Genomic DNA, 24747 nt, shown 5'->3' with positions numbered 1-24747 from the left:
ATGCATTCTGACCCCTACAAGAATTGTTTTCCTGGGTAAATTCTGTTTTTCGATTGTCAGCATCATTCTGCTATGGTAAACTGAAATTTGACCTTTGCATTATAGTAAAACATGTGTGAATGGGTGCATATTAGTACAGCTGCTGTAAATATTGTGCTATTGGGCCACTGAAGCCTCCGCCGTGCACAGTGTTATCTTCCATCATGTAATTTCCGATGTCACATTGATGTAATCAATGATGTCATTAGAACGTCATCCTTGATGTAATATGAGAGGTCATAAGCAGTGGATGGTGAGGGCGCGACTTATAGTCACTTAAGTATCTGAGTTTTTTAGTTCAAAATGTAATGTAGCAACTGAAATTATCACCAAACTCTCACTTTAACCTTTGGTTTTTTCAGTGAATTTGTAAGGTTTTTTGAATTCCTAACTAATTCTGTCACTTTAACCTGTGATTTCTTCAGTGATATTCTAGTTTTAAAAAAAAATGTAAGTCACTGTCAATATAAAAAAGGCAGGCCTATTGGTTTTCCTAAGTAGTCATTGCAATGTCTACAAATAAACATTTAATTAAAGCATTGCTAATTAAAAAAAAAACATTAAACAGGTGTTAGAGTATTTCTTTTACACTGGTAAAGCCACATAATGCAACCATAAAACAAACCACAAGGGGACCCTGCATTCCCAAACTGAAGGGAAAATGCTCCCGTTCTAGGAATGCTTCACAATCTCATCACATTTTCATGGAGTAATGTTCTATAAACCCATGAAAAACAGAGGGTTAATTTTCTAAGTATTTCTGGGGGACTGCTGTTCTACCTGCTGCTCCCCACACCACTTAGAAAATATGCTTATATTGCCACTGCCCAGATTGAGGTGCACCACCATGGTGCCAAATATAGCTAAATTAGTGCACTGAAAGAATTGGAGATTGCCCCATTCCAGGAACAGAGAATAATAAGTGAGCGGCTCCAGCTGCTCATTTAATATTTTTTCCCCAACGTTTGTTTTTTTCTGTCATTTTTTTGTGGGTGTCCCAGTTCTATTCGAGATGCTCACAGCTTTTTGTTGTTGTTGGGATCCACCAGGGGATCCCTAGGGGCCTGTGGCCCCACTGTTTATCCACAAGCAGTCTCATTTTGTGGGGCGACGCAGGCGCCAGCCACTCTTATTAAGTGTTTTCCAGGGTGGACCTGAATTCCATCAAAATTGTCAGAAAGCTGGATCCTTACCCAAAAAGCTAACGTTTTGTGATTTTGTGTAAATCGGTTCAGTAGTTTTGAGAAATTTGTTTAAAATATATGTATATCTGGACAGTTGTGATTGAGTTCTGTGGTTGGCATTGGCTGCCTGCGAGGAATGGGCACAGAACCTGGCCACAAGCTAGGCCCTGCCCACCCCCACACTGCACATGGATGAAAGTTGTGTGTGGTGGGGTGTTTGCTGTTCACTGGGGATTGGGTGGAGGGCGTAGCGGGGGCGGGTTGGTATAGTTATACATGGTGATAAAATATTAATATACATTTAAAACAAACTAGAAATTCGATGAAAATACCCAAAGTTTAAAGTGAAGTTACAGCCAGGGAGGGTAGGGATGGTAATAATATCTTATTTTCTGTTAAAGAAATCTCAGAAATGTACTGCAAAAAATGGTTAAAGTGGCGTTACAGTTAGGTGAAAATGTAAGTTTAAACGTAACATTTTAAGCTAAAGAAGACATTGAAATTCACCAGTTACAGCTATTTCAATTAACAATAGCTCACTTTCTCGCCATGCACTGCTTATGACACATTCTATCACATTATTGTTAAAATCAATATCACATCTTAGATTAAATCTTTGACGACAACACTGTGCATGGGGGTGAGTTATAGTTAATTGAAATAACTATAAATGGTGAATGTCAGTGATATTTTTGGGAAAAGATTTGTACAGGAATGTCAAATGGCTTCAAGGTTATTAAGAAAACAGAAAATGCCTTTTCAATGGAAACCGTGATGTACCCATAACTAGAAAGGTGCTATTGTGGCCTCCTATGCACAATGTGTTCTTATTAAACTGATGCAGCATGAATGGGTTTTCATTAAACTGACGCAGCCTGAAAGTGCCTCTCCAACTCAGTCATTAGGTCCCTTTAAAAAGTATCTTGCTTTCAGCAATACTTAAATTCACCATACAATGGAATACCGTATAAAGTGCATAATTGCTTAATTGATCCTGGTAAATTTCATGCTCAAAGGTAGTTCTTTTGATACAGTTGGGACAAAAATCACTAAAGAGCTCTCTAGGTATCGCTGTAGAAAAGTAATAAGTTGATGTTACTACATAATATGGGTCTCTGGACAGATATGAGATTTTCTAGTTAGAAAATTTACCAGTGTTGGAAGCAGATGCTCTGTAACAAAACCTTTCATTTGTTTGCTGATGTATAAACATCTTTGACATGGTACAAAACTAAATATTAACTATAATATTATAAGCAACTCTTGCGATTTGTCTACATTTAAGGTCTTACTTTTATGACTAAGGGCCTGCTTATGAGTTTGGCGTACAGGGTTACTCCGTCACACTCATTATATCCTATTGAACTTGTAATATGGTGGACGGGATATCCATCAAGTTTGTGACAGAATATCCAATCCACCAAACTCGTAATCCGGCTTTAAGCCATTTCAAAGTTTTAAATTCAAATGTAGCAATTAGATTTTCATGATGATTTACTTCTGGATACATTTACCTCAATAGAATTTTGGATACAAGTCCTGGAAACATCCTTAATGGGTCCTGTATATACCCTCATAGTAGTTATTATACATTTGTTTCATTGGTAAAGGTTATACTGATGTTTGATAAGTACAATCTAGCTCCAGTTTCAGCAGACTCATGATGCTTAAAAGAAACATGGTAGTATATGTCAACTGTTTAGTGTGTCTTAGCTTGTAACGTTGACAGCAAACAGTGCGATTGAACAGGTGGCAGAGCAGGAGATATAGAAAGAGTAAGAATGAAGGGAGTGAGATTATGTTATTTCCTGTTAGGCATCAGTCCTAAATATCAGGATTATAGTTCACAAATCATTATACATGTATGCTTCTTTGATACCCGAGAAGTTAACAATAAAGTTTGGCAACAATACAGATGATATCATCATCAAATTTGTGAATCAGCATTTGAAAATACATAAAATTTTAATAGTTATATATGATTTCTTCCTCTCCATCTTCCTTTGTCTTCACTCACCCTACCCCCACTTCTCTCTCTCTACCTTTAATTTCTACCCTCTGTCTCTCACCTCCATACTCATTTCTGCACTGTTTTTTGGACATCATATTTTGTATTTGTTCTCCAAGAAGTTAAGATGTGTAAATTTTTTGCAACAAGTTGAGGACTTCGGTTCCAATGTACAAAAATATTTTTGGGACACAACACTTGAGACTCACAAAATCATAGGCTTTGCAGCTGTAGAACACAGAGTTACAATGTACAAAGAGTACTTTGTCAGCAAGAAATGTCTTTGTTAGCTAGCAAAGTATCCTTTGCAAACCCGTGCATATTGAAAGGTGTAGGGGGTGAAAAGTTCATCCCTTTCCTGAATTTAGTTTGCAAAAAAATTACCAAAACATTGCAGGGTATGGATCTGTCAAAGAAGGTGGTAGCAATTTTTAAGGTGAAAGCGGTGTGGGACAGACAGATTTTACTTTTTTTAGGATGTTGGATGTTTACATCTGGGAGTGCAGTTATTGGTCCAAAGGACAACAGCCTTCTCCCCGTGATTCTCTTTGCTGCTTGCAATGTTATTTTCTAAATGTAGGCCATGTACTGTTTGCAGCTTCTCCGCCCATAAGGTACAAGGTCAGAATTCAGAAAATAAAGGTATTTTGAAATGATGCCAGGATGGAGTTCTGCAGTCCCTCGAAGCCTTAATCCCTGCGTTCACAAGCATTCCATAGAATTTGCAAAATGGAATTATTATAATTAACAAGATAGGAAACTGTAAATCCTGCAGAATGGGCATTGTTGTACATCTGTGGCTGCACAAAAGTGAAGGGAGGATCGTAAAGCTGTCAGTGTGCAAAGAGCAGTGAGTACTTTGTGTCCCATCTTCTCAAGTCAAGCCCATGATTCACTGATCTGCCCACAATATCTCAACCTCAAGACACAAGCCTTTATATCCTATTGTGCCTTTGGTATTGTTGTCACATCTCTCCTTTGAGATTGTTATATGGGTACATAACAGGTTATGGGAGCAGACTGGCCACCTGGTGGTCCAGGTCTTCTAGCCATACCGCCAATGGACGAAGTTTATGTTTCCTGGGTGTGACTGATATGAGTCATGTGGATCCCTGAAAGGAATAATGCGCTAAGCGGGCCCTTGATGTTTACCTTGTAAATACAGAATTTGTCTCTTATTTGACACTGTTTCAGGATTGTCAACAATGTTGGAATAATATGTGTTAGCTATTTGGGCCAGCCCCCCAGGGGATGTAAATAGGAACAAGTGTGTTTTTCATTTTACAATGTGTTTATTCTGTTAGATGTTATATAACTGCCAGTAGTATAGCCGGATATTATGCCTTGTATCACTGTTTTTGAAGTAAACGCCCTACATCTTTCTTCAACAAAAGTGTCCTTGACTCCATCAGTGGATGTGAAGTGTGCATAGGATCAATACTCTTGCATGCATGAGCGTACCATAAGAGAGAATCATCTGGACATGATTTAAAAGCAATTTTAATTAAACACAGAAGTTATAGCAGATTGTCATCCCTTTAAAATGGGGGTTACCCAACCCTGCATGAAATCAGCAGTCCTCAAAACATACCAAGGTATGGGACCTGGTTTGAGATATCATGACGTAATCAATCTTTGTTTGCTGTGTCTGCTGCTCAACTGGGATTCACGGACCGTGCCCACGCCATTAGGTCTCTGGAAGTATCAGAATGTGCTTACAAATGGTCAGCTTTATTTTATAGCCGTGGGATGTAGGAACTTCACACTCCCTCACCATAAAAGTTTCTGCTATACTTGTTAATTATGATATTTAAATGTCAATTGTATTAAGAGTTGCTTGCAGGGGGCTCACTTAGCTAGTTCCTATCGGCAGCCGGTGGCACAAGCTTGCCTCGTTTATCAGCATGCAGGTTATCACATTGACTTTGGAGCTACTGTACAATGTCGGCACCGCTTTTCTGTAGACGTCTTACCGAGAATCTTCTTAGGCCACTCACCTGTAGACCTTATTACTGAGCAAGTTTCCAAACTTTTAATTGAGAACAAAACACGTATTTTCGATGGCTCATGCAAGGTGTGTTTGGGTGAACCTTAATGTCTGACCCCTATGGTGATTCTTTCCCTCATTTCATATCATCTCAATATCCATTAGTAACGAATCTTCAAAGAAAGTTTTGATCCAGTGTTTAATTTGTAAAAGAATAAGTGCCAGAGTTCTTGTTAGGAGGACACTGCACCTTGCACCACCCACTGCCCCTGCCATAACTGCCAATTACAGTACCAACACTTCTACTATCACACTCCTACAAGTGTGACAGTTCAGAATTTTCCATTCCCCCAAAGCTATAAGAATGGCTAGGGTGGCCGGCATTTGTCATTTTTAATGTGTATTCAATTAACAAACAACTATTGTTGTGCTTATGTCCTAACCAGACAAACAGCACCACCATTTGGGGCACTGTAAAAAGTCCCGGTGCTGACAATTAAGTGCCGGTGCCAAGCACCTGAAACCACTGGCTCAAATGAAGCACTGGTTTAATCTACTTTATTTTTCTATAAATACTCGTTCTGTAGTTACCTACAACCCTGTTAGCTGAGTTCCTCTATAATTATGCTTTTGTTGCCTGGGGTTCAGGATTTCCTAACAGCATTGCATTTTATGTCAAGTTTTTCTTGTCTTGCAATTGCTGTCTTTCTACATCTTACTCACCTTTGTGTAAGAATTGTGCCAGTGACGTACATTTCAAGTGCTGACTATTTAAATGGTGTAAAGTATGTCTTCTTTGCTCTACATGGCCATTGTCTATGTCCCTATCGACTTTGGTGACTCACTTTGCTTATTCATTTCTTCTTTAATTACAATATGTTTATACAGTGCTTAATACCACAGCTCTGCCATTTCAAACTACTAGCTTCCCACCTTGGAACGATGGAAGAATGGAGCTTGACAGAATTCAAAGAAGCACCACATATTTTAGCAACCCCTCAGACCCTACATGCCGAACATGCTTCCCTCTGCGGCCTGATTGAAGCCCCCTGGGGTGTCCAATATATTTCCAGCTCAGGCCATTCCTAGCCACCATGTTCTTGAGGCTTGTCGCTACAGATCCTTTCCTTTAGCCAACACATTAACATTCATAATCTCTCTCTCTGGCTCGCTCTGTCCCCAGAGTACTGATGATGATCCAGCCATTTATATTGCGATTGAAACACCGTCAACTTTCAAAACACAGATCCTATAGGATTGTTGAGAACTTGGTGTAACGGGCCATGCTGTTCTTGTGTTTGTAGATACACTTGTTGATCAGATTTTCTCACTTGAATATATCACCTCAAAAGAGAACACCAAGCATGTTTGTTTTGCACATTCAGGGTGCCACTATGTGTCTGAAAATTGTTTTTCATAAACTTCTTATTCACCATTTGGTTCTTTGCATTAAAAGTATTTTTACCAGGGACCCATGTGTTTTTTTATAGTTATTACACCAAGTTCCCAGTGATCCTTGGGTGACCCTTGTTGAAGTATTATCTTGTGTCAAACAGAAAATCAATAAAATGTGTTATTTAAAAAAACTGCACACGCAGCCTTTAGTGACAGTCCTGGAGACATGCTTTATAGTGCAGTCCACCAGTAGCATTTAATTTACAGGTGCAGGGTACATGTAGTGCCATGTACTAGTGGAGTGGAGTAAATTAAATGTACCACTCAGGTTTTTGACAATTTTGTCATGTTTAAAAGGGAGCGAGCAAGCACTTTATGCCTGGTTAGAAAGGGTAAAGTTCACAGAGTTCTACAGCAGCAAAAATAGTGTTCAGGAAAAAGGCATCATGATCTGCTGATGGACTGTTTGGTCAAAATAGGGGTGCAGGGTACTGCACTGGCTCCGTTGCGATCCTTTCTTTCTGACAGAAAACACATTTTTGCCTTGGACCCATTTGCATCAGAACCTTTTTCCCACCCTTGCGGGTTTCGCCAGGGCCCTCCACTCTCTAATGTGTATGTGTTCTCACTGGCTTCTGTGAAAAGATTGTTTGGCTTCTCACTGACTTCCTATGCTGATGACACACATATCCTTGTGTCACTCTCCAACCAGGACAAGTACACAGGTAGCAGATTCTGTAACTGTATGCGTTCTATCAGCACTTAGATGAACAATAATTGCCTAAAGTTAAATTCAGGTAAAACTGAAGTTATCCTATTTGGAAACTGTGCAGCCTTTTGGTGACCATCATGGTGGCCAGAAGAACTTGGCTCCCTACCACCACCAGTGAAAAAAGCTACAAATCTAGACATACTAGTGGATAATAAACTTTTTAGACAAGGTAAACTCAATCACCTCTTATACCTTCCTCACTTTGAGGATAATAAACTTAATTCTCCTGTTCATTCAGTATGAATCACAGAAAACGGTAGTGGCCTCACTAGTGTTACTGCAACTGACTTTTTCTGAATTTACAACAGCAACACCTTAATAAGCTGCAAATGTTGCAAAATGCAGCAGCCAGAAATCTCTCAGGCTTTCCTAAATTCAAGTCTGTGACATCTGAAATATGGAAACTAAATTTGCTTCGAATCAGGCAGCGTATCAAATTTAAGGCCTTATGTACTACCTTTAAAGCTCTTCATAATATAGGACCTCATTACCTTAGGCAGAAGCTCAAATGGCACGAACCAAACAGAACACTTCGCTGTTTGGGATCAAAAACCCTCATGGTTCCCAAATTTAAAAAAAACATCTGGGGTGGCAGAAGTGTCATCATAGGCTCAACCAAAGCATGGAATGCACTACCATTCCATATTAGATCCGCAACTGATCTGCTTACATTCAGGAAACAATTGAAAACCTGGCTATTTAACAACTATGCCTTTTCCTTAGATCACTTTGTACATATATGACCTAGGGCCAGGACACCTTTGGGTAACAGAGTGCTCTGCAAATACGTCTAACATAACATAACAAGGGAAGCCATACTCTAATAGGGTTACACTACGATTCTATCACATAGATCCAAAGATTATGTTATTTTTATTAATTTACATATAATTATGCACATTTATATAATTTACTCAAAATTATAACGCTGTACAGTAGCATGAGGGTTATGTCACTTTTCTAAGACTACAGGATTTATTATTCGGTAGCATGACTTTTTATTAACTACCAGTAAACATACTTTTTTAAGGAAGGAAAGATGCATGATAGAGGGTGTCTCACACAAGAAGAGTTTGAGGACCACATTTAAAGATGTGCAGTAATTTCACTTTGGCAATGAAAATGGGTTCATAGCCAATTTAGGATTCTGAAATGTATGGGAATAGTGTGCATCCTATTTCTTTCCCCAACCAATTTCGTCAGTTAAAACCTGACAAGATGTATTGGGGTAAAAGAGAATGGATATAGGAAAATCTCTGGAAATAGGTGCAGAAGCATTCATTGATTTACACATTTCTTATTCCTCAGGGGAAACGTGTAATTCAGCAGTAATCCGTTATCTCTTCATTATAGTACCATGCTATATAATTATTTAATCGTGAGAGATTACCAATGTGGTGTCCCTGCATATGTTGTAATGAGGGCATTAGTTGCATAGTCAATCAATCAATCAGGATTTGTAGAGTGCAGCTGCTTCACCTGTGTGGGTCTCGAGGCGCTGTGGGATCATTCTGTGAGATCACGCTGCCTGTACCTGTTGGTTAAACACACAGGTCTTGAGATCCTTACTGAACAGCGGGGGCGATGGGGAGACTCTGAGGTGCAAGGAGAGGGTGTTTCAGGTTTTAGCCGCCTGGTTGGAGAAAGAGCGGCCTCCTCGGTTTGCCTGGCGGATGCGTTAGGTAGCTTCTAGGGAGAGGGGTCCAGAGAGGGATAGTCACTTTGTAAAATGTGTTTGAAATATATAAAAATATTGGTACACAACATCTCTATGTAAATGTTGTTGAATCATTTAACTCAATCTCTTTTTGTGTTTCTGTCTCATCCTACTTTCTTTCGAAAGTACTTGTGTAGGAGACACATTATTCTAATTTCCACTGCCAAATTACAGCACTTTTTTACTATGCCAAAAGAAATAGTGACTTTGGTCAATACATGTGTTTCCTGACTTTTGTTGCTTGTATGTTCTTGGCATTTTCGTTACTACATACTTGTATTTTGCATGAAAGCAAAAAAATGCCATCAATCATAACAATCTTGAAGAACTGCATTATTAATACGTAGCAGTGCTTAGTTTTACAAACATTGCATTTTTGAAAACTGCCACTTGTCATGTTTTCGGTAAAGGACATACACAATTCGAACACATAGCTATGAATGTCTAAATAGTGGTCATGCAACATCCTGTAGTGGAAGTTGCCTTAATGTATACTGCACTAATGTCATGTATCCAACAACTGTGGTTAAAATCTGCAATTTTAGCATGCATCACAACCAACATCCCTGTCTATTTAGAAAATTTACTCAGCAAATCTGGTGGTTCTCAATGCGCCCGCAGTCAGGACATCTTAATGGAGAAGAAAAAGTGAAAAAAAAATAGGGATTAAGCCTTCTCCACCTATGCATGGAGAATCTGGAACATCTCTTTATCACTTGGCAGTACCCCTACCCTACTCCAGTTTAGGACAGAGCTGAAGATGACTCTCTTTTAAATACACCATGTCATGATACAGCAATAGTCCATTTCAGCTTCTGTAATCCATCTACCATGACTGTATATTAAATCCAGCTGCCTTGATAGCATATTTGATTTTGACCCTCTACATGAATTGCTGCCTTTTGCAATAAATTCAAACTATATCAATCAATCAATCAATCAATCAATCAATCAATCAATCAATCAATCAATCAGGGAATTGTAAGCGCGCTACTCACCTGTAAGGGTCTCAAGGCGCTGGCGGGAGGGGGTGTCCACAGATCCGTTAACTGAAAAGCCAGGTCTTGAGGGCCTTCCTGAAGGTGTCCAGGGAGGGGGTGCGTCTGATGTCCTCCGGCAGTTCATTCCAGGTTTTGGCTGTAATATGAGAGAAGGATCGTCTGCCTGCTCTGGCTCTATGGATGCGCGGGGTTTTGGCCAGTGCGAGGTTGGAGGATCGGAGGTTTCTTTTGGGTACGTGGAAGTTGATTCTGTCGTTGAGGCATTTGGGTCCGTTGTTGTGTAGGCATTTGTAGGCGTGAGGGAGGATTTTGAAGGTGACTCTTTTCTCCACGGGTAGCCAATGGAGTCTTCTCAGGTGTTGGCTGATGTGTTCGTGACGGGGGATGCCGAGGACGAATCAGGCGGCCGTATTCTGTATTGTCTGGAGTTTGCGGAGTAGGGACTTGTTGATGCCGGTGTAGAGCGCATTCCCATAGTCCAGTCTGTTGGTGATGAGTGCATGGGTGACTAACTTCCTTGACTCTGGGAATTCATTTGAAGGTCTTGCGGAGGATGCGGAGGGTATTGAAGCAGATGGATGTGACGGCGTTAACCTGTCGGTTCATTGTGACTGATGCATCGAGTATGATGCCGAGATTTTTGGTGTGGTCTGTGGGGGAAGGCGGGCTCCGAGGGCGGTCAGCCACCGGGTGTTGTCCCATGCTGAGGGGGTGGTTCCAAGGAAGAGGACTTCTGTCTTCTCGGCATTGAGTTTCAGGCAGCTGCTGGTCATCCTGGCTGCGACGTCTTGCATTCCTTTCTGGAAGTTGAGTTTGGCGGTGGTGGGGTCTTTGGTGAGGGTATACAAATCCATGTATACATACATGCACTTTTGTAACATTAATAAATATTTATAATGACAGTTTAAGATAACTCATTATTGCAAGGATTTAAGGGCAAGTTATGCAGTACATGTTTAAGTTTACTATATATAAAAAAGGTTCACATGTTATGATTACCCTTGGGTGACTTATAATTAAAATGTGTTACTACCACACAAGTTTTGCCTCTGAGCACAGCGTTCTGTGTATTAAGACTGTTCAACCTTAAGGGAATGTTACACTGATGCACCATCTCAGTATCTTAACAAACTTGTTATTAGAATCATATGGTCACAAAATTGAATTTTACTGGGGGGACCAGGCTTGAGCCACAAAGATTTTGCTGTGACTTACTCTTGGAGCTCACTTAACTTACTTCAGAATTCCAGTATTAGGTCAGGGGTATTCGTGATTTACTACTGAAATCCAGGTGTAAGCCAAGTTTTTCTGTTTTACCAAAGAGAAGTTCTCCCCTTGACTTTAGATATTTTACTACAAATCCCTACCATTATTTGACCTTGGCATAAACTGCCAAAAACAAAGAAACCCATATTCCATATCTGTTGTTTATAACCGAGCAATCCTCCAGGATATTGAGAATGATATATCTCACAAATATTTATCTTATATAGTCTCGTTAAGCAGGAATAGAGACAATATCGACTGCAAGTCTGTTCTGCACTGTATCATAAGTAATTTGAGGTCTATTAGTCAACGAATCAATATGCAGAGTTAAAGCATCGGTGCAGAGTTTCTGTAGTCCTATCTACTCCTTCTTCAAAACTAACAATCTATGATGCACTGTTACACAAAGAATTTACTCTAAGCATCCACAGAGTAGCTGGTTCTTCCAAATGCTTTCCAACTATCTCTAAAAAAGAATGAAATATTGTTCCTCACAATAATCACTTCTGGTGTACTCGTGAATTTAAGGAATATGCCAGGAGCATTTCAAAAGAGGGCCACTGCAAATTCTTTGTGATTTTGGTCCATTGGATACATGACTAAGCCACGAGCACTACAAGAGCACTACAAGAGTAATTCACAACAAAGGGTTTGTGTATCGGGTCATCTTGTTGTATTGTTCAGGTCTGGATACTATAAGTTCGACATTGCAGGAGGCAACTCAAAGTGGATGGCTGTAATTACTAGTTGCCACGTCTGCATTTCTAAGAGCCAGTTTCTTTAAATATTTCTTGGTGCAAAATGACATAGGAGTAGAGAAAAATTGTATGATTACTGCACTGTTTTGCAACGTTAAAGTGGAGGCGAATCTGGACTCTTTGATAGATTTAAACATTCTGTAAATGAGCAGAATCTTTGTTTCACCCCATCAGCTGGTTTGATTTTATGTGATATCAGTTTGGCTATCGGGTGACTTTGACTCTGCAGACCAGTCCCAAATGTCCTTCTTTTCAGCTTCTGTTTTTTTTATGCAAAATGTGTTTTACTTCTATCATTCCGATTACTCCAGATATGTCATTCATTGAAAGAGGCATGCATTGCCAAATGTTTACTTGTACTCCTTCCTGGAGTTTGCTTCGGTTGTAATGTTCATCTTAAACTACCACAAATGCTTATTCTTCAGTGCTCGTTTCTGTCAAGTTCTTCCTTCCTTGGCCTTCATTTAAGGTTGGCGCTTCCATGTGAATGTATTCTACAGTAGGCAAGACATTCTCCATGAGATCTATCGTAAATTGTATGTGCGTTCATAAATACAACCTAAATAATCCTGCAAAAAGTTAATATTGTCGAGCATGGAGTCGAAAATAGATGTGACAGGGATGTGAGTTTTGAGCTTAAAGTGCCTGAGGTTTGAAGGTGCACAAAATACGGTTTCTTGTGTGCTTACTATCACCCACTTTAGTCTCTCAAATAGCCTTACTCACTGGGAAATTTAATAATTTCTCTCACTCAATAGCTCCCAGGTTTAAACATTCATATACAGAACAACGTTTATGCTTCCCCAACCACTTGTATAGACGATTCTTCCTTTCTAAAATGCAAATTAACTGAGCAATATATTTGGGGAAATGGAAATATGTATGAGCCTTCCATGAACAATTAAAAGAAAAGGAATGTTCCTAGTTGCTTTCTCTGATGATCGTATTTGTTATTCCATCATGCAGATGCCTGTGTATTATTACTCATCTGGGCAATACCCTACCTCAGCAAACCAGCCGTTCCGGCCAATGGCCTCCGTTCCATACAGCGCACAAAGAGGTCAACAGATATCGCAGACTGCACAACAATCAGGTACTTTTATAAGATATTTACACTTTTAGTAAAATAATCTCTTACAAGAAATTATATATACATAATTGCATTGAAGGAATTAATTTGTTGTTCTGCAGTCTCGATTCGTCTTCACTTGTGCACATTGCATATCAGTATGTAAAGTAGCAAAATATTTAATTGGAAAGACGTCTGCATTATAAATATTTAATCATGCCAATGTGAAACCTGAAATTGTGTATAACATGAACACTTCTATGAGCAGTGCAAGAATTCAGTCCTGAATCATTACCTATTTCTGCTACCTGAAAATCATCTATATATGTTAATTTGGTATTTTTGTTTTATAAATAGGGAGCATAGCCACTGTCTTTTTAAGTAAAATGTGCATTTAGAAATACAAACAAGAGTTTTAATTTTACATGTATTTTTGCTATGAAACAGAAAGTTGGTAAAAAGAGGTATGCTACAGAATGAGTTATGTATGGGATAACGTACTCAATGACATACATTATTTTGATTGCGCAAGTAACAGAGGAGTTCTGTGACCATATAAAGGAAAGAGGCCGAGTTCCTTTATAAGGTCATGGTTCTCCGATGCCACTTGCAGTATCCTTTTATTGAACAGCAGAGGGTCCCACCATCACCCTTTCATTCCTACTTAAATCATTGGCGTCTTGCTCTTTCATATGAAAGCGGTAGTATGGTTGCAGACATGACAAATACAAATAGGATTTGTAACCACACCAAAACACACGTAAAAGCATTATAATCAGTTTTTGGAAGTCAGATTAAATATGTTGAGAAATCACATCTTTCCTGCAATGATCTGTGGGCCCTCAGTACAAGTTGGCCAGACATTTGTTTACTGCACATATTAACATAGTGAGTATTTTGATAAATACCGCATCCCCCAAATAAAGTAAAACCTGCGAGGTCTAAATTGCCAATATTTATCGGGGGAAAATGTCTGTAAATACCAGGACGTATGGATTTTTGTGTGGCAAGCACCAAAATCTACATGTTATTCCCCAATATCTCTGAAAATTATTGGGTGGCAGTTATAGCACTTGATAAATTCTCACCCAGTGTCGTCAGATGTTATCGGATCCAATGTATAGCATATCAGTTAACATAAAACTCATAAAGGGGGACCAAGTGTACAAAAAAGGTGTATTGTCATAAATATCTCCTTTCTACTTGTCACTGGTTCATTGTAAAAAAAAAGTCAGAAGAGTGAAAAGCATTTTTGATTTTCAAACTGCAGCTGTACTGATCCTCCGTGGCCTGCCTTTCACCTTCGCTGCTGGCAGAAGCATTATAATTCCACGACTCAATATTAGCTTATTATAGTTGGGCAGCTTCGTAATTTTCTTATTGCAGGTAACTAGAGATGTCACAACTCAACTGTATTAAGGAAATCAGAGACAGGTTTTTACACAGGGGTTGCAGGCTCCCTTGTATCATGTTTGAACAAAATGCACAAGGAATGTAATTGTCAAACAACAAGCTGTCTATTGTGACTTTGAAGGACTGTAACATTCATTCAGCAGGTGCTCAAAAATGTATGGATTGGGATCCATATAACCTTTTTGGACTACAAGGAAGTGCAGTTGGGAGGGGGGCCGTTACACTGTAAGAGAGTGAGTAGCAGGTCTCACAGTGAACCGGTCTCTTTTCCTACTGTGTCAAATCACGTCATTGAAATCGATGTTCTGTTGCAATGAACCAATAATTATTTATTTCTTAAAATAAATGCCTAAGAAGAATTTCCATGACATGTTTGTGATAATATAGTGATTTGTTTAAAATAAAATAAGTTATTATGTGAAATATTGTTTGACATTAAAGAAAACCACTTCAAACGTTTTTCTTTTGAAATGGGCCTCTTTGTGTTGTGTTAAAGCTGAATATCTGTACTCATCATTGTCTTTCTGTAGGATATATGGCAGTGCTTTTTCTCCCTTACTTTTATTTATCACATTGTCAACCCTTCAACTTCAACCTATTGTTTCCTCTACACTATAGAGTAATCATTGTCACGACAGGAACATCTACTCCATAACTTGACCTGTCCCATATATAGACCCTTAAGTTGCAAAAAACTCGCACAGCTCTTTATTCTCACTGGTGGAATTGATGACAAGTACAATGGAGTTGGGGGGTACCAAATAGGCAACACCATGATGTTATTAGTGTCTAACAAACTGGAACATCTAAACATCTGGACAGAGTTGAAGGGACAATGGGACAGGAATTTTACTGACACCGGAACAACAAATAAAGTTCCACTGTGAGTAGGGGTGCTAACAATAGAACAAGGAGACCCCTTCAATCTTACAAAAAATACCATATAATATGCTAGAATATATTCTGACTCTAGCGGGAGTACTTTCATGTTGTGATGGGGCAGTACCTAACAGTTGAAATTGGTAGACATTAAAGAACACAGCAACATGCTAACAATAATACGAGCAATAAACTGGAACAGAAAGTAACTCATACCAAGGGCAGGAAACTACACCGACATGATGGAGAAAGAAATGCACCTAGATAGAGGATATATTTACACTGCAAAAGATAAACAGTTACAGCAGGACATTGAACATACGAACAGTGGGGAAGCAGATACACGAGTTGTAAATATCATAGAACAATAATATTATTGCCAAAATATTGACAGCCAAAATGTCAGTAAGGTAAGTATAGATTGCTTAGTACAGATTTATTATTGTTAACACCCCATCTAGTGAATCTGTACTTAACTGTATATACTTACCTTTTTTATATTATGGTTGTTGATCTTTTGACAATCACATTAAAGAGTCACAGTATTTAGTGCTCTGTGTTCCAGGGCCATACTAACACAATGAAGCTGAAGTATGGAAATTCAAGTATTAGAATAATTAAACATGATGAGCAGGACAACACCAAAACAAAATTGTACTTAATTTTCCATGGTCATCATAGTAACTAAACTGCACAAACTGAAACTGGGGCATGATAACTATAATAGTGTGATGGGAATCTCTTTAGCAATTAGACATGGGTTGCACTGGCCAGCGCTGCAATGGTCCCTTACTTGTATAGGAAGACACGTGCACTCATACACTAGCCAGAAAATACACTGACACTGGAAAATATGTTTACATGGCCAGTAAACAAAACAGCAAAGAGGCAGTAACACAGAATCTGAAACTGAGCGCCTAACACTGGGAGACATCTGCAGGAACATTCACTTGTCTGTTTGATGTGCTGCTTCACTTGCTAAAAGGGAGATCAAAGATGCACAAAGCAGCCTCCATTTTCTGCCGTTTTGTTACTCAATGTGGACTCAAGAGACTAAATCAATCCTCTTCTTTGCTGCAATACTTAAGTTTACAGGCTACAAAGACGGGCTTTAGGGCTTGAGTCAAACATTTTAAATGAAATATATATTCTCATAAATAAACTAGGAAATTCAATTTATAAGGTCTGTTTACTGTAGAGTTGAGGTTAGACATGATGAAGAATCATTAGAGTATAGTATACAAAAAATAATCAATTAGATAAATTTCATATAGCTGTAGTTAGTGTGTTGTTAATAAAGTAAAGGAAGACAATTTAAAACAAGTTGTCTTGCTGGGATCTTGAACATTCAATCTAATCTTACAATGGCCATGGAAAATATCATGGAACATAGTTTAACACATTTTAATGCCCCAAAATATGTTGATCGTTGCATCATGCAAGGCATCACAAATGGTATGACTGATGGCAACAAACATGTCATCAACAGTCATGAAATTGATGACATTAGCAAAGAAATAATTTATCAGATATCATCACATATAGATCACATCTAAACACACATAGAATATAGCGGGCCAGGGAAGGGTCCTTGATTGTCCATACAAAGTACACCTGTCTAAGAGAACTGGCATGGGGAGGAGACTGCTGTTAATGGTTTATCCTCATAATGTCCACAAGAATTACACAAAATCAAGAGTGTACTATGTTAAACTGTGAGATCTTAAACCATGGCAGATTTCCAAGGTGGTCATTGACTGTGAAAATGTTAAACTGTGAGATCTTAAACCATGGCAGATTTCCAAGGTGGTCATTGACTGTGAAAATAATTTGATTCATTGTATGTTTTTCCTTGCACATGGACATCCTGAAATGAAAATGTGGCAAGACTCCAGCTATCTCCGACCAATGTTAGACACTGCAATACTGATGGTTAAATGGCGGTTTTCTACAGCAAGGGGATGTTTTTGCTATTTTGCTTTCTGCATTATTAAGTGATGGTGTCCATACCAAAGAATAACAACTTTTAAAGAAAGGTGCACCCGGCTAGCTTTAATCCTTTGGCTTCAATGTCTCATGTGATGAAGAAGGAAGCCTTTGTTTAACCTTTCCTATCAGAAAGCATTGCTGCATTTGAACATAGAGGACATGAGTGCATTCTCTCACCATCATCATATGACAGAAGTGATATACTGCAGAGGTTGCTGCATATATGTTCTACCTTCTGTCACAGTGTAACTGGTAACCTCATGAAAAAGCCATAGTCTGTTTATTTTGTTTGTAGGTGAAGGCAAAAAGGTTTAAGCATAATGTCTGTCTCAGTCCTTTAGCTCGCAGCTAACTCAACTGCCTGCCATGTTCGACATTATTTATGCAGTTTTCCTGGAACTGTATTGAAAATTCATCTGATACATACATATATACACCAGATAAATGTTATATATATATATATATATAAATATTATATATATCTATATATATATATATATATATATATATATATATATATATATATATATTACCTACTGGCGGTCGCCAGTAGGTAGTTATAGTTAGGACCACGTTTCCATAGGAAAACCTCAACATTCTATTTTGAATAACTTTGGCGCCGGTCGACGAATCCTCGCGAATTTCTCAAAATAGGTGGGGCGCTACGCTCCGCTCCTACCCTGAAAGTCTCGGGGGGATCCGTCAAGCGGGGGCTGAGATAAAAGGGGGGTCCCAAAACGCGTTTTTCCCATGCATTTTTCCATAGGACCTTTAGAACGAGCTACAGCCCGAACGGCTGAACAGAATTACTCAAAATTTGGCAGAGAGGTAGTCCCTAGGTCAAGGAAGTGCCTTTTGTAGGTTTGGTGTAAATCTGTTCAGTAGATTCTGAGAAAATAGCCTTTAAATCAATATATATATCTGAGCCCGCTTACGGTACGCTTACCGTACGCTTACGGTAAGCGTACGGTGGCGTGCGCGAGCGCGATTCTGATTGGCTCTTAGATCTTAGTAAACATTCGAATCGGCCGAAACCAGGAAGCGGCGGCCGCCATTTTCTGTGTTTCACTCTGAAAAAAAAAGAGTGAAAACAAGAAAAGGGGGCAATGAGGAGAGTTACAGACCCCCTTACATTTGTGAGGGGGTCAAAGAAGGACTGTAAAGTACAAAACAAACATTTATTGATTTTTAAAAAAAATCACGGGGTACGCGTACGGTAAGCTTACGGTAAGCGTACGGAAGAAACATGGCGTGCGCGAAGGAGATTCTGATTGGCCCATAGATCTTAGTAAACATTCGAATCGGCCGAAACCAGGAAGCGGCGGCCGCCATTTTGTGTGTTTCACTCAGAAAAAAAACAGAGAAAACAAGGAAAGGGGGCAATGAGGAGAGTTACAGACCCCCTAACATTTGTAAGGGGGTCAAAGAAGGACAGAAAAGTACAAAAAAAACATTTATTGATTTTAAAAAAAATCACGGGGTACGCGTACCGTAAGCTTACGGTAAGCGTACGGTAAAAAAAATAAAAAAAAAAAATGAAAAGCAGATTTAAGAGTTTGCTCTTCATATGTCCTCCATGTGCGCACGGTGCGCGAAGCGCATCGTGCGTTCATGGCCCATCTAGCGTAATGTGGGCACGCGGTGCGCGAAGCGCACCGCGTGCTCACTGTGCGCGCACGGTGCGCGAAGCGCACCGTGCGCGCATGGAACGAAATGCGTTAAGTGGGCGCGCACGCCACAAATGGCGTAAAGTAACTTAGCATTTAAAAAACCGTACAAATTCACTGAAAAAACCATAGGTTTCACACATGTTATAGTTAGCTGGACATTTTACTGATAAAAAACCAATGAAATTCCCCCGTTATAGTTACTGTAGGCAACTATAACTCACGCGACCGTAATCCTCTGCTGATGACATATGTGTCTTTATGAAAAAAAAATATTTGTAATATATGTATAGCTAAAATTTAATGGAAGAAGACATGGGCAAATAAGTGTCTAAATACAGTATTAGCATCAGCAGAGGATTGCGGTCGCGTGAGTTATAGTTGCCTACAGTAACTATAACGGGGGAATTTCATTGGTTTTTTATCAGTAAAATGTCCAGCTAACTATAACATGTGTGAAACCTATGGTTTTTTCAGTGAATATATATATATATAAAGTTAAGTATATATAAAGTTAAGTCGTCCTTCAGATACGATCACGCTCTGCAATATAGACAAGGCAAACCCAATAGATGGTGCATATATTTTATTGAAAGCCCGACTCCACCGCCATGACGCGTTTCAGCCCATGTGGGGCCTTGATCACATGACTATATATATATATATATACATATAATATTTTTTTCAAAACACTCACCTCTGGAGGTGGAGGATTGCCAAATAGCTCAGGGAGCTAGTAAACAGAGATTTCTAGAAAGAGGTTACACTCTGGAGGCCATAGATAGAGATATTAATAAAACCAGGCTACTCACTAGAGATAAGTCACTTGCTACTAGGAATAGAGAACAAAAAATAGGTTCAGATCACCTGAAACCACCTTGTAGAGTGATTTTAACCTACAATAAGCAGCACAGTGACTTAGAAAAATACTAAACAAGAACTGGAGCCCGGTACGCAGTGATCCCACTGTGGGTAAATACCTGTCTAAAAAACTGGAACTGACATTTAGGAAAGCTAGGTCGATGGCAAATAGTCTTGTAAAAAATTGTCCAGAGAATAGATCCTCTATTAACTGGCTTACCTCGCATAAAGGATTTATTAAATGCCTGACGTGTAAAGCTTGCAAATTTGCTAAAAACAAAACAAGCTATACCACTCTGTTGTTAAGTCAGATCCGGTAATTATCAGTAAAAGACTGACTAGCAAAATGAAGTTTGCTGTTTATGTGCTGGAGTGTCCTTGTGGTTTAAGATATATTGGGAGCACTAAGCTCCCAGTACACAAAAGGATACTCCAGCACATAAGAGCCATTACAAATAAGGATCAAGCCTACCTAGTGGCTAGACATTTTGAGGTGAGCCATGACAGCAATCCATTGCACCTCCTTTAATTTGTAATAGACTCTATTCCCCCCCCTGAGAAGGGGTAGAAATCGTGAGGGCCAATTTCACCTGCTTGAAACAAAATATATATTAGAGCTTCATACAAAGACACTGGCAGGGCTCAATGCGAGTGAAGATTTTTATACCTGTTTATAGGATGTATAGCAGTGGCAATCCATTATTTTGATGTACTGTAGCAGCGCTAGATTAAATCAATTTTTTCAAATGTAATATCATGCATGTATAGATGAGCCATATTTCCCTTGCTTTGTAACCATATTTTATCTTTTTTTGAATTTGTTATTTAACATTTCTTTGCACTTTATGGCACTTTAACACTTTTATTGAACCGGCTGGTTCATATGGGTGACACGCTTTCTTGCTTAGCACAATTGTTGCTTGTTTTAAACATGGAGTGATTATTTGCCCACTGGGACTTGACTTTACTGAGCGTAACTTATACAAAGTGAGGACTATCTTGACACCTGACAAATAACAGGAAACTGCACTTACATTGAGTTTTATTTATAAACTAAATGTGTTGATCAAGCAGACTTGATGCATTGTGGACCGATTTATATTTATGATTATAACATATTTTTTTATTAATATTGGCTTTTTTACATTTTTATATGAATATTTTTATAGATTTGAAATGCCAAAAAATTGGGTGCCACTTTTTTACTTGCAATAATATTTATCTTGCATTTATGCGTATATTTATTTATGTATTTATTGCATAGTTAAGTATTTATTATTATGTAATCAAGTGTATTGCTATTTTTGCACATGGTGAACCTTTTGTAAACACTAATTCAGTGTTAAACACTATGTAGTATTTCTTCTATGTTTATTGAAGGAGCAACTGGTCTTAATTTGCACTAGCACTTTAAATAGAGGTCAAAAAATATGCAACATGTCATGTGATCAAGGCCCAGGTGGGGCTGAAACGCGTAATGGCGGTGATGCAGGGCAACAAATAAAATGTTCTGCACGAAGAACTTTGGGTCCACGTTCGTCTGTCCTAATCACGAGTGGATGTCTTAAGACGAAGCCTGCGAGATAAATATATATATATAACTCAGATCCTTGCTACCCGGTGGCTAAACATTTTAAACATGTCCATAGTAATGACCTCAGTGAATTGAGTTACTATGTAATCGATTCTGTGCCAAAGTCACTCAGGGGTGGAAATAGAGAGAAAAGGCTTAGGCAGCTTGAGTCTCACTATATACTAACACTGGATACCAAGATGCCGAATGGTCTAAATACAGGGGAGGATCTACACAATTTCTTATAATTGAAAGATTGAATATGATTGTACTGAAAACATTCCCCTAACTCATTCAGTTTGTTTTTAAGATCTGTCATAACTCTGATGTTTTGTCTCATATTTATTCCTTGATTTTTAGCCATAATTTAGCTGGGTTTTACTACTGGTTTTATCTGGGTTTCCCCAGCTTTCTCCTGTGGTTTCGCTTGGCTTTTAAGGGGCTAGAGTTGGGGGTATTTATATGAGCATTTTTTAGAGTTTCTTTTTATACATTAAGCCACCTTGAACCTACTGAATGTTTCCTTTTCGTGCCATTTATTTATTAACTGCAATATTTTAATGTCATATTTATGCACTTGCACGTTATATTGACATTTCTCTTGATCATCACATAAATAATAGTAATCAATTTTGATTATAATGAAACTATTTACAATGATTGGTGATGAACAGGACTTATTTGCACTCAGCATACTTTTTACTCGGTATGATTAAATTTAGTAATGCACTTGCACTTGTAGATTTATGAGTATAACAGCATCTATACGGTATTTCTCAGACTGAATTAGCAGTTATGATGTTAATAACTGGTTTTTAATGAGGAATTGATTTGTTATTCATGAATCATTGCACTAGCACTTTTTTTTATATTTGAGTACATCAGAATTTCTTTTTTGCCCTTTTTAGTAATTATATTTATACCATACCACGAATGTATTTTAATTACTATAGTGTTTCTTCTCGCTTTATGCTTTTAGAAAAAACGGGCATCTTTCACCAGTTTTTTTCACTTTGATGATTATTTATTGCTGATTGGCCCTTAGTGCGTCATGTGATCAAGACAGCGTCCTGCTGTCTAAACGCGTCATGCTGGATACTTGCTGTATCAAATGTAGCTGAAATCGATGCAATAAAACTGCACTTTAGATTCAACAAGCACGCTGTGGTCCGTACCTGTTTGTTGCTGGAACCAAGCATTTCAGGATTGGGAACTTATATATATATATATATTTTTTTTGTTTAAACACTCACCTCTGTCAACTCCAAGCTTCATTCCTTCTCAATCTTCAAACAATCCAGGTACTATTTTTGTGATGAGGCCCAACGCGTTTCAGTCCTTGCTCAAGGGCCAATTGGTGACAATTACAGTGTGCTGTGCTTTCCATCCATTTATTTGCATGATAAGAATTGGGCTCAAATGAGCGTCTCAATGACTTTCTCATTACTGCATTCTGGTATTAAAAGAGCGCAGCATGACAATTTGGTACCCATCGAATCCTGCAATAGGTAAGTACATTGTCATTATCATATGGCACATTACCCATATTGTCTCTATATATTAAAGTTCACTGAAAGTTCCACACGGGACTCCAATTCCATTCCCCGCAGTCCTCATCACAAAAATAGTACCTGGATTGTTTGAAGATTGACAAGGAATGATGCTTGGACTTGAGTGCATATCCTTTCTCTTTGGCAGAGGTGTGTGTATATATAGAACAACCCAATCAGCAATTTAAAAAGATAGTAAACAGAGTATGTCGGAAATAAACTCAACAATATCATCAATTACATAGAATATAATGTCTTAGGATGTTCTGCATATGGAAAATACATTTGTGAGTCATTCAAAAAACATGTAGCGAAAATCTTTGCAATGGTATTAGCAGTATAAATCAACATACGTCTTTGTGTTTTATGAACGCCTGCCTCATTGTCCCACAATGCACCTCATTGATACATCTCGCTGTTATTGATTATTTGCATCTTATTTCTTATGCAAGCGTCTTGTGTTTACTTAGCAAAAGTTGACAATAATTACAAAAAAAAGGTAAAAATGGATCTGCAGGTCACAATCAGGCATCCACTGGAATTTGGTGTCAGTGTTCAATTGACCCCATGTGTGCACACACATATATATCCGTATACACGCTTCAGAAATGATTGTAATGCAAAGTCTTTGCACAATAGATATGATATGATTGAAGTTGGTATCGTTTAGTATTTCATGATTAGACGCCTCATTATTTCCTCATGCATTTTAGGGACTCAGTTCACTGTGGTCACATATGCAGTCATATCTCAATCCATACAAAAGCCTCTAAGGTTATCATCTCGAAAACAAATGTTATATGAAACAATCTCTAACAGAAACAATAAAATCATCATGCCCCATGCGGCATCTGTGAAATCCAAGTGTTAAGATTCATTCAAGCCCAAGTGGACATGCACATCAATGGTCACAATGACAAGTGCTCTGCCCCAGTGGACCTCCACTTAATGGTGAAAGTGCATTTGAAACAAAACCCAGCATCCTCAGAGATTTGGATAATCAATGTTAATTTATTTTAACTGAGATGGTTTGCTACCACATAAGCAATATACTTGTTATCATAGGGTCCCCAGCTGGGAAATGGTTTGACTGAAACAGTGATAATCACAGAAATCTAATGTGAGAAAGCATAAGAAGCATTTAAGGAAATCATATATGTATTCATGAATGAGAGAACAGGTTAATAGATTGCAGTGTGGATGTGTGGAAGCAGATTGGATAAGCATACACCAGGGATCATGATTTGAAGGGCATTCATATGCCTATAACTCAAATGTGTAAGCCGAGTTCCTCATCCATATTCAAACTTTGCGTAACCTGGTTTCCAGGTCAACAATTTGATGTGATTCTTGTATGCGTAGAAGCTTCTCATGGTCTCCCCCTCTCACTGGCCTGTCAATCCTGTCAATGCCCCCAAAAATTGAAGGATATACAGACTCATTTTGTGCTATGTTGGAAATTTCTTGCAAGTGACAAAAGTGTTTTTTTATGACATGTAAATATTCCAAAATTCTCTTTTTTGAGAGTGATGATCATGTTTCCCACGTACCATAATTTACATGGACACTCCAGGATACAAATACAGTATTCTGATGTGCAATTGATAAGTTTTGTGATT

General features: G+C 38.5%; 1 protein-coding gene across 6 annotated transcripts in view; it reads left to right on the top strand.

The window, feature by feature from the left end:
- ARPP21 (cAMP regulated phosphoprotein 21) overlaps window positions 1-24747 on the top strand; it is a 345287-nt gene that overhangs the window by 193106 nt on the left and 127434 nt on the right. For all 6 annotated transcript variants that reach the window (XM_085607564.1, XM_085607568.1, XM_085607567.1 and 3 more), the window contains one exon: window positions 13094-13220. In XM_085607564.1, coding sequence (XP_085463690.1) covers window positions 13094-13220 — 127 coding nt within the window. The remainder of the gene's footprint in view (window positions 1-13093; window positions 13221-24747) is intronic.

This window comes from Triturus cristatus, chromosome 5_2 (assembly GCF_964204655.1).
Source record: "Triturus cristatus chromosome 5_2, aTriCri1.1, whole genome shotgun sequence".
Taxonomy (NCBI): domain Eukaryota; kingdom Metazoa; phylum Chordata; class Amphibia; order Caudata; family Salamandridae; genus Triturus; species Triturus cristatus.
This window is presented reverse-complemented; position numbering and strand designations above follow the sequence as displayed.